Source organism: Amyelois transitella, chromosome 17 (assembly GCF_032362555.1).
Source record: "Amyelois transitella isolate CPQ chromosome 17, ilAmyTran1.1, whole genome shotgun sequence".
Lineage (NCBI taxonomy): Eukaryota > Metazoa > Arthropoda > Insecta > Lepidoptera > Pyralidae > Amyelois > Amyelois transitella.
In genome coordinates this window covers 5874599-5885701 of record NC_083520.1, presented here as the reverse complement: position 1 = coordinate 5885701, position 11103 = coordinate 5874599, and the positions used below count along the sequence as shown (strand labels likewise).

The window sequence follows — 11103 nt, the reverse complement described above, 5'->3', positions numbered from 1 at the left end:
AAAGAAACATGCACACACATTTAGAATGGTAGGAAGCTGCGAGAAATGTTGTATAAAATACACAATTTGGATATTTAATTTAGGTACCATCCGAAAAATTCAGTTGACATACAGTATCGTGCAATAGCTCAAAGTTTAATAGGTTCCAACTCGTAACTGCTTAATTGGAAATTGTGAATTTTAGATATTTAGTATTTTTAGCTATAAAGCTAAGCATGACTTTACATACTTTTTGAGACTGAAGTATGAGGTCGCCTCGTAAGGAATAATGACGTACTAAGTATGTACTTTTTATGTATGTAATAGACTTATTCTACTCTGGGGGAAATGTTTTGTTAATTTAGTATCTCCCTTGATTTCGACATTTTTTAAATAATTTTCTACATATAGGTATGCTTGCACGTTGTTTAATATCTATTTGGGTGATAAAACGAAATTACACACAGATATGATTTAATATAATTTTTTTATAAATTATAAAATTTTTAAGATACATTTTTTGACAAAAAATATACATTAGTAAATAAACGCACAAGACAAGATAATTTCTCACTAAGGATATAATAAAATAATCATATCCCCAGTAGGAAAAGGCTTTAAATAAACCAAATATTCGTCATTCATCATCTCAGTCATAAAAAGTCTATTACCGGACATAAATAGGCTGATTTAAAGCTGCTTGCACCTAGAGAACTTTTCAAAAGCCTACAATTCTTGAATCCTTGATTGAAACATCAGACCAACCACTTAGGATGTGGTTCACCAGTGCGTGGACGCTTTTCGTTCCATAAACCATGCCCTTACAGCCCTTAATTATAAATAAATATTTTAGACATCATTTAGCTCTACTATACATCAAAATAATACAAGCAAATTATTTTCTAAAAGGACTTAAACCCTGAATGATGCCAATATAAACCGGTTTGGCGTGTATTTTTTACATTATTCTGTAATATTTTTAGAATATTTTATGGAGCATTTGTGCACCTTATTCTTCATGAACTCGATGCAGATCAACTTATATTTCGTCTCCGAGATCAGGAACGCCTTTCAATCCCCTGAAACGAAAAGATATTAAAAAATGAAGCTACAACTTAACTTACATTAATTTATTTTGCAAAAATGAAAAATTATTTGTTGTTATTTTTTTCTGTTCCGTAAAGCTATGTGCACACCGAGCAAACGAGGACCAAATGAAATCGTTCGCTAAACCGTCCTCAGAGGACCAACGAAGGCTAGCCAAACCCATTCGTTAGGCAGTGTTTACTCAGTAGGTAAAAACACATATATATACCTATGTCATTTATGTTAACATATCCCTTAGTGCAATGTTCCTCTAGATAGGTCATCATCATATCAGCCATAAGATTGCTCGGCCAATGATTTTCACCTTAATCTATGGGAAGCAATGTGCAGCCAACGTTTTACCGTTTCACCAGGTCGTCGATCCATCTCGTCGGTCATACGTCGACGCTCAAGTAGGCAAAGTTTCATTGTCATAGACTCACTTGGAACAATCATCTGGCATGACACACTTATGGGTCCTCTCGTCCCTTACGAAAGGGGAGACGCAGATGCAGCCAGGCTCACAGAAAGGGTAGCAGGGGCGCAGGCGCTCCCGAGGGTTGTCGCAACTTATAGCGGCGCAGCCGGCGAAACACGCTTCGTATCTAGAACATAAGAAAAATAATATTCTTCTATGCTGTAAATTTATATATTTTACTCATTGTGCGTGGAAGTTGAGAGAAGATAGTAGGTCCATACCATCAACAGAAGAAAATAAACAAATAAATACAAAAAGCCCGGTGCCCTCCAGGTTTTATCAAGATTTACTTCACAAAAAGTAAAATATAAATTATTTATTTATTTTTCAGATTTTACTCTTTTCGAGTCTGTTGTTAATCTACCCCTTAAAGAATAAAAACGTTATATATATGTTTATTGCTATTGATTCTAAAAGCATGGTGCAGGAGCATATTTGATATAGAGTTTTAATAAAGTAGGTACCTTTCATGCGGCCTATCACAGTTCATTACATATGCAGCTTTTTTCTCAGGCTCAATTTTTTCTCTGTAAATATATTTTAGCATTATTGTTTGAATAATTATTAAAATCATCATATTTTATAATTGCAGCTTAATTACTCATTTACCCATAATATGGTGCAGGCGGATGTGCGAATTCATTACTTCTTGGTGGCGCAATTTTGTCAGGATCATCATAACGCCTCTGTCCCCTGAAACTGGGTGAATCGAAATCTCTTTGCCTTTCAGAATCACTCATCTTCATATCATCATCTGAATAACGGTCAGAATATTCGTGATTTTTTCTGTCATCGAAGTCTCTCGATAAGTCATTTGTTTTCAACAACGCCTTTTTCCTCCAGGTCCTTCTGTCGTCCAGCAGCGCATGCCTTTTATTACCATCAAGGTCATTATTGTCGTAGTCATATCCTGATCCAGGTCTCGTAGCGAACGCGACGACATTATCTACAACATAATTTCGATGATTGTCAATATGTAGTTTTACATCATATTCCATTAAACCTAAACACTTACAAAGTAGAAGCGCGAGAAGCAAAACTTTATGCATATTGTTGTCCCTTGTTGGTGGCTTATTTTGAAATGGCGTGATATTAGCAGAATCGTTTCTAATCAGAAAAAAAAACTTTGTTTGAAAAAGGAAACCCTACATAGCGGAAGCAGTCGTTTCTTTTACTGATATGAATGGTGATTAAATAGTTTTTGTGACCTTTTGTTAATACTTACATTTTTAAAACAACTTTGCTATACTATTTAACATCAAAGGTGACTTTTGGGGAAACAAAAAATAAATTGAATAACAGTGACGAAATATTTGTTTAATTAAAAAAGTTATAAGCGTTTTTCACATCACGTGTTTAGACCTTACAAAAGCCTCGTTCTGCAGCAATTTCCGTGGTTGGATCGCTTTGATAGGTGGTGGTGCGATCACTATATTGAAATAATTGCCCATGCGGGATCCATCTTGCGGTCTCTTCATGTTGCTCTCATCCACGCGGTTGGAGAAGGGCCCTTCATTCTCAAAATCTTGTGGAAAATCGTCTCTTCTGTTGTGCATACGAGGTTTCGATGGGTATTTGAGAGGCGACTTGTCAACAGGCACTCTCTTAGTCGGAACTGGAATGCCCATCTGTGTCCTGAAACAAGAATATTTTATGAAATATTATGAACAGGACATTTATGAACTTGGGATGCTTCTTTAAGCTGGGCTAGCAACACGTGTAACTTCACTCTAAATCTCGAATAAATTAATAAGCTATGCAGCTAAACGTGGCCTTCCAAAGAAATATTTTGATAATTTAAGGAGGATTTTGACATAGTAAACGCGCTTGGCATAAGTGATCAGATATCACTTTACACCAAGTTTTACGCTATTTGACCTTACCTTCCTAAGCTTTTATTTTATCTTGTGTAAGTGAATAATCCTTAGAGACGAAAATATAGAGAAAGGTTTAACGTAAGTAAATCAGATATATTACGACAATCGCCACCCACGCGCCTCGTACCTATGTCTAAATGGATTCAGGGTGCCAATAATACCCTCAGAGGTTTATAAAGACACTCCAGCCGACCCCGGCCTGTGTGCTATAACTGGAAAGGAGACCTGATATTGACGTAATGGAGAATAACCGATTCGAGCAGCACAAGTAGGTACATTTCAAACAAAATCTCACCAGACTATGGTGGTGTTTACTATTTTCATCACTATGAAACTTACGGGGAACAGTCTTGTGGTAGGACACATTGATGCGTACGCTCATCCCTCACGTAAGGGTCCTCGCAGACGCAGCCTGGCTCACAGTACGGGTAGCACGGTCTCAAGTGGTTCCGGGGGTTGTCGCACGAGACCTCTGCGCAACCGCCGAAGCACGGTTCAAAAACCTCATTGGGCCAGTAGCAAGCTGGATCGGAATAAAAACTTTATAAGTGATTATACATAGATATATTTTATTATATTTAAATATATATCACAAAATATTATGAAAACATTTTTATTTTAGTTATCGATCTGAATATTTGAATCATGTACAAATGACTTATAAGGATTGCCAACAGCATACTGGTACTGAGAAAATGCTCGCTTTCTAAAAAGTCTAAATTAGGATCATAGGTAATGTACGCTCATCGATCGAACCTCGGTACTTTGTTTTTCTAAAGAAGCGACCATTAGACGACGAAGGGCTCTAAATCTAGTTGTGGACACTGGCTTTCATGGTTCTTTTTGTAGTCGTTTCCACAGCTCCATTACGACTCCCCAGGGTGCTTTGAGGTTGCTTAGACTTACAAATTTAACGTTGAACTTAGACTTTTTAAAGAAATGTAAAAAAAAAAACTGATAAGGGCATTGTTTGCCTTATTAAGGTACAAAACCCATGAAATAAATTATATTAGGTTTTTACTCTAAACATGCCGATTTGGATCAAGTTAAATAATATAAGAAAAAATAAATAAACAGCAGCTTACACTTCATTATCTTTTCGTCATCTCTGCACATGCCTGGCTGGAAATGTTGTTTGATGAAAAAATAAATGAAAGTTGTTATGAACACGGTCTTCATAGCTGAAACACAACCAAACTATACAATCGGCAAGCTGCGACTATGCTGTCGATCGAAACTCGCCTTTGTTTTATTGACAATTAGACTGATTTTTCTATTTGTCGAGCGATTTCATAATTAATATACCGTTAGTACTAACGCAGGAAGGATAAGGTCCTCATCGGATTGTGATAAGGGTTTGTTTGGTAAACACGGAGAGCCGGGTTAAGCCGCGTTTGATTGAATTATTGCTTGCGTTATAATTTTGAAAGTAGTTTCAGATCACGTTCAATGTATTTTGCTTATTTTAGTTTACTTCGATATCTAGAATAAGAGTATCTGTAAACACATATCATACAAACGATACATATTGATAGAAAGACATTAGCATTCCTTTTTTTAATTATAAAATAAATTTATTATAGTTGGGTAATAATATATTAATTATTATCCAAGTCGTATTAAAATGCTATTTTGTTAACTGTAAGCTATATTGCTTAAACAATTTTAAACGTATTTTTTTATATTGTAACCTTTTGCCGAAAAACATAAATATCATTGTAAATTACATTTACCTTTATATTTTATTGTCAAAATTCCTGTGTCGAATAGTTTTAGTTTTCTTCAGGTAGTTTAGGCGTGTTATTTCGTTCGCATGTAGTAACAAGTGTGCTATATTGCTAGATTGGATACCCGGACTACCAAAACACTTCGGAAAATCGCAGGCCTCGGGAATAACTTGTTTTGCCGGAATATTTTATTTGACAAGCTTGATCTACTTTCAGTTTATTTTTGTTTTAAAAGTTGTGCCCTAGGTTTCAACTCTAATTGTATAAAACTGTTAATCTAATTAAAATGACAGATTTAAATCTTTAAAATCTGGTCAGTAGATTACAAAAAAATTGCTTTTTATACCTACTAAGCCAGTTTTGAAATGCCCGTTCCAAAAAGAAGTTATCAGTAAAAGGTAAAAAAATTAGCGGAATTTTATATTGACTCAGCATTCTAAACTTAATTAAAATATACAAGTAGTTTTACATCAATTTTGCTGATCTGAAGTTGACGGTAATTCTGAGTGTTATTGTACTAAATGTTGGTTGAATAATTTGAAATCTGTATAAATCATTTGAATGGAAGTTTCAATCCCGAAAACATATAAAACTGATAAAGAACAAAGTATCATCAGCGAAAACATACAATTTGGTTTACTTATAAACTCCAGACGCTCAGGCCTCGACTTGGGCGCGGCAATAAAAAGATCGCACGCAATCATATTTTATCGGCGAGCTATTTTCCGCAGCGGATTTCGCTACATCCGCACCGGTTTTACGGAACTCCCCGATTTTACGGCACGCCCCGATTTCCCTCTAGCGAAGTAAAATGGCATGTTAACAATAGCTCGACTCTGCCTCGATTCGATTGCATAAAATTGTGGGTATGGTCTTGTTAAATATATGATGCTTTATTGTTTTGTATATCGGCAAGGACAAAACTAACAATTTTTTTGGATATCCTGCCCTTTGGATATATGTAGAAAGAGGACATCGTTGCTATAAACTTTATATATTTTCTTTATACACACATACATATGTATATAGTGACAACTCACAACTATATCCCTTGTGGGGTTGATAGAGCCAACAATATTGAAAAGACTGAAAGACGACGTTCAGCTGTATGGCTTTATGTTGGAACCGAGATTCAAATAGTGACAGGTGGCTAGTCCATCGCCTACAAGAGGAATCCCGAGTTTATAAGCCTACCCCTTTATTTCATGGACAATTATTATGTTTTAATAAAATAACAACTTGAATTTTGTAACTTGTTGTATTAAATCCTCCTTGGTCCTTCATTAAAGTGAAACAAAAACCAATGGTTTGTGGTCCTTCATTATAGTGAATGTTCCAGGACAAGGCAACAATAAATTCAGCTCTATTTAACTCAATTTTGTTTTCATAAGAACAAGATATTATGTCCCTGTAATTGAATGTATAATGTCGGTGTACCAATTAAATAAATACATTAATTAATCAATTGTTATAAATTAGCGTAAAATGTACATACATAACATTTGCTCGTACATAAAATCATACTTCTCTTCCGAAGGGATAATGGCTCATTATTAAGGCATTATAAATGTCAAAGAAAACGTCATAATTTTCTCTAACATAAAGTTGTTACTTGAAACTTTTTTCACAAGGAGCACCTTTAGTACCCCGGGTGTTGCCAATTCAGAACAATAAAAAACAAAAGTTTTTAACAAAAAAGTTCGTAAGCCGTAGTAAGTTGTTTGGGTGAGATTTGTTCTTAAGAAGTTGCACTGAGTGCTGAAAATTGTTTCATCCACTCACTACCTGGGTTGGTGGATACAAGTGGATATAATCAACAAAAAGTGAATAGACGTGTTGGCGCCCATTATTTATCCAAGCTGAACCTGAACCACGCTTTGTGACTCTGTCTGCCCCGCAAGAGATAAAGACGAATAAATATGTAAGTGTTCTATGTGCGTGTGTGTGTTTTGTTTTCGTTGGGCTTACAGATAATTGTATCATATTATCCTTGTATGTATGTACCGCAATTTACACGAGCACGATCTTGCAATTCATAATAATATAGCGTCTAATACGATAGCAAGGAGCCGTAAACAAAACACGAGCAGTCGAACACGTATCACAAGAAATACGAGAATGCAGTACCTACCTGGCTACATGCAGTGCGCTTTACTGCAAAGACACGATCTGATGCAGTTTCTATTATACAGTCTTTAACCCTTACAGACAGAAAAGACTAAAATCAGATTCAGATAGGGAAAGGTAAGGTTGCTATAGCGCATTGCCTAAAAGAAGAATCCCAAGTATGCATTTGTGTTTTAAAAATAATGACTTACCCACCCCCTGGACCCAATGGTACCAGAGGGATGCCGTTATGATTTGGGATATTTTTAACGTTTATATGATAACAAGGATTATAATGATACTGAGATTTTATTATTTAAAATGAAAATTTTATACAAAATATTGAATTTTTCGTTTATAAAATTAAAAATCATTTGTATCATATAAATCTGTAAAGATAATAAATAAAAATTAAAACCGAATCGGATGTTGTGTGGGGAACTAACCAAATGATAGCATTAACCTCGCTTATATATGGTCTATTGTGCTAACATCTATTAGCAATACGTGACTTGAGAGCGAATCCTTTAAGTTACATACCAAAGCTCTATAGATGTTTATATGTAATCTAAATAGGTACCTATAATATAGTTCAGCTTTAGTTAAAAATCAATAACACCTATATTGTTCAGTCTTAGTTACGTATAACCTATGTTCTAGTTTTTTTTTAAATCATTGCCTCTGTCTATCCCGTAAGGTATAAATATGTCAAAAATGTATGTAGGTGTGTCAGTCAGTGTCAGTGGTTGTGTATACCTACTTGTTCGAGTCTTCAAGAGCATTGATTCTGTCTATCCTATAAGGGTTATTAATACTATTAAGTATAATGTTATGTTAGAAATGATTTGGTAAAAAAAAGTTAGGTATTTCAAACCGCTGAATATTTTACCATCAAACAACAAATGCAGATAAGAGCTATATTAGAAAACTAGACTTGTAACAAAAAAAAAAGATATTCTCACGGTTAGCTATTACATACACCTTAACGCTCCAGTTTTTGGTAGATTCTTCACGTTCTTCTCAAGTTGCACCCTCCAAACCACAACAAGCAAGCGAAGTTAAGAAACTTAAGAGCGGTAATGAAGTGTCGTTAATCGCCACTTACAGAAGGATAATTACGACACTTGGTAATGAGAATTAGGGAAGTAAAAGCAATAACTGGTGAGGATTCCGTAATTGAAAGCCGCGGTTTCAGCGGTTCCAATAAGTGTAACAATAGAACAAAGTACGTTTCCCGGGTATAAATTAGGGAATTATATTAATAGGGGTTAACGTTCTGGCGGGCCACGTAGCGTACCTGTACTGAAAATGAGTCTTTATTATGCGGATTAGCAGCGAAGAAGCCGAGCGTGCGGGTGATATACTGTTGAGGTTGCCGTGCCTCATATCTTCAGAGTTTCAAATTACGTCGGTTAATATTCATCTTCCTAAATTAAGACCTAGATTTTGTGGTTGAAATAAGGGAAAGAAAATGGACCATTTAAGTTAATATTATTTTGCCTGTTTGCTTGAACCTGCGTGAAATATTAATATCTAAAGGTTAAATATAAGGTTTTCCTATGACTATAATAATTAATACCTTTATCTATTACAAAATTGCTTAGTAATTTCCAATTAGTTATTTCCTTACACATTTCTATTTCTGTTTTAGTTAAATAGTGAGAAATATTTTAATCATATTTTTATTTATTAACTGTCATTTGAATAAAACAAAAAAAGGAGAAAATTAAACGTATCTAAATCAAGGTTATCAAGAACAAAAAGGACATTATACAGCATTTATTTCTCGCTACTTCGTGTAAAGCACAATCAATTTACACGAATATTAACGCAAGATAACGTAAAATTAGCGACGCACCTGGGGCTGGATTAGGCGGTCGAGATAACCAGATATATTACACAAATTACGAGACGGAAAGAACAGGAGTTTAAGGGAATGTTGGAGGAAATTTGGTGCAATCTTAACGGGTGGCGTCATGGTACTTGAGGAAGAATCCTTGTTTATCTGCCTTGTGGACTGTTCGCCTTTGTCGAGCCCACAATGCCTGCATATTTTAATCTTGCCGCCATTGTTCGAATGACGTCATCGAGTTAGAGCCCCGACAAACTTATCAGTAATGTTATGTTTGCACAAAGTTGGAAGCCACTTTAGTAGGGGTTGTTCATGCGGTTGAGATAAAATTAATTTGTATTACGATTGTGTATTCTATAGTAAATACGTATCTATATGGAGATAGTTTTCTCTGGGACAAAAATAGACTAATTGTATCTGTTTGTTATTTTATATTTAGGAAATTACAGGAAATGCAATGTCTACAAGTACCTACAAAATGCATCTAACTTATTATGTGCATTTTGTAGGGACATGCAGGCATTGAGACTATTAAAACAATAAGACGAAGATTTTATATATTCAAATTTTCATTTTTTTTTATTATGTTAGAGCACACTTGTGCTCGTATGGAAATCGGACTGAATATTGACATATGCTGTATTATATATCTATGAGATATTTTGATTTATGAATATTTATGAGACAGAAAAATCTCTGGTGCTGTGTCAACGGCATGCCGTTTTAAGATTGACAGGCTCTCCGAGACAGGGTTTTCAATTTGCGCCGTGTGGTTCCCTGCAATCTAAAAAAGGACCTCTTCACCTCTTTCCTTTCATCTTTACCATAATCCAATACGGTTACAATCCCCTGCATGAATTGCGGAGATCAGACGGGAGTCGCTCCGTGTAAAAACATGACCAGTCCAGGAGGTCAATGTCAAAAGTCGGAAGCCTCTTGACCAGCCAAGAGGTAGAACCCCAGGCTTCGCTTGAAAAATATGAGATTAACGCCAAGAAGAAGAGACCCGAGATTCGAACCCGCGTCATAGACAAACGCACTACTACTGCGCCACAGAGGTGATTTACATTGACCATCTCTGTGGCGTTGTGTGATTGTTTTATGATTTATGAAAATGTAGATTAACCTGTGTTCGTGAAAGGAGAAAAAAAATAAACTTCATACAATTCATACCATTTATTTGAGTCATCTCGATGTAGGAAAGACAGAAAGCAATTTATTTACAACATTTGATCAATAGATACATACATATGTAATGTAGGTAAGTACTTATTATAAATGTAAGGATAGAAGCTCCTCAAATTATTTGGCACATAACATTTTTTAAGAGTAAGAAAGTTGAATGAAAGTGTATTAGCATAAGTAACATAATAATTAAAGCTTTAGAAACTATAGAATTTGCTCCTATAATTAATAATCTAAAAAACATAGTATTTTCACTAAAGATTAAAAGTGAAATATAACAAATTGATATATCTATGAGATATTTTGATTTATGAATATTATTACTTATTGTTTTAAATAATGAAAATAGTCAATGATAAGTATTTTGGTGAATTATCTTAGTCTTAAATAATTTAAATGTGACAGTAAACGTTAATCGAAATTTGCGAAAAGACTGGATCAAAAAAAAATATATTAAAAAAGTAAAAATCAAACAAACTGGCTCATTGAATAGTTATTCGCAAATGTGAAAATAGTGAGCGACAAAAGTGTTGTAATGAGAAAAGTTAGCGATTTTAACAAAGTTGCGAAAGATAGTGATCGCTGGGGCCGGGCGCACGTTATTACAATTTCATGAAATTCCTACTGCGGTGGAAGCGATCCCGGTTTTAAGGCTAACGTCAAACCTGTGTCATTTTGTAAGAAATGTCGAACTATTTTCAATATTACGATTTCGTGAATGTAAGACGCAAAATTCTTATAAAATATTCCGATTTTTATGGTTTTATCGATTGACAGAATACTTCGTATTATCGTGCCCTCAGTTAATGTGGA

The 11103-nt window shown here is 34.8% G+C and overlaps 2 protein-coding genes across 2 annotated transcripts; both read right to left on the bottom strand.

Moving 5' to 3' along the window:
* Positions 1 to 1018: 1018 nt before the first annotated feature.
* Positions 1019 to 2592, bottom strand: LOC106140400 (uncharacterized). Its single transcript, XM_060948979.1, has 5 exons — positions 2559 to 2592; positions 2153 to 2489; positions 2008 to 2070; positions 1509 to 1670; positions 1019 to 1058 (listed from the first exon to the last, which is right to left on the bottom strand). Exons 1-5 carry the CDS (start codon positions 2590 to 2592, stop codon positions 1019 to 1021), a joined length of 636 nt encoding a protein of 211 aa, XP_060804962.1.
* Positions 2593 to 2886: 294 nt separating this feature from the next.
* LOC106141529 (uncharacterized) lies at positions 2887 to 4536 on the bottom strand. Its single transcript, XM_013343176.2, has 3 exons — positions 4506 to 4536; positions 3760 to 3943; positions 2887 to 3178 (listed from the first exon to the last, which is right to left on the bottom strand). Exons 1-3 carry the CDS (start codon positions 4534 to 4536, stop codon positions 2887 to 2889), a joined length of 507 nt encoding a protein of 168 aa, XP_013198630.2.
* Between the last annotated feature and the right edge of the window lie 6567 nt (positions 4537 to 11103).

Coding starts and splice junctions, on each gene's coding strand:
- LOC106140400 (XM_060948979.1), bottom strand. CDS start 2,592: ATGCATAAAGTTTTGCTTCTCGCGCTTCTACTTT. Junction 2,071..2,152: donor CCGCCTGCACCATATTATGG/GTAAATGAGTAA, acceptor ATATATTTACAG/AGAAAAAATTGAGCCTGAGA. Junction 1,059..1,508: donor ATGCCAGATGATTGTTCCAA/GTGAGTCTATGA, acceptor TTTTCGTTTCAG/GGGATTGAAAGGCGTTCCTG.
- LOC106141529 (XM_013343176.2), bottom strand. CDS start 4,536: ATGTGCAGAGATGACGAAAAGATAATGAAGT. Junction 3,944..4,505: donor TGACGAAAAGATAATGAAGT/GTAAGCTGCTGT, acceptor ATTCCGATCCAG/CTTGCTACTGGCCCAATGAG. Junction 3,179..3,759: donor CTACCACAAGACTGTTCCCC/GTAAGTTTCATA, acceptor TTCTTGTTTCAG/GACACAGATGGGCATTCCAG.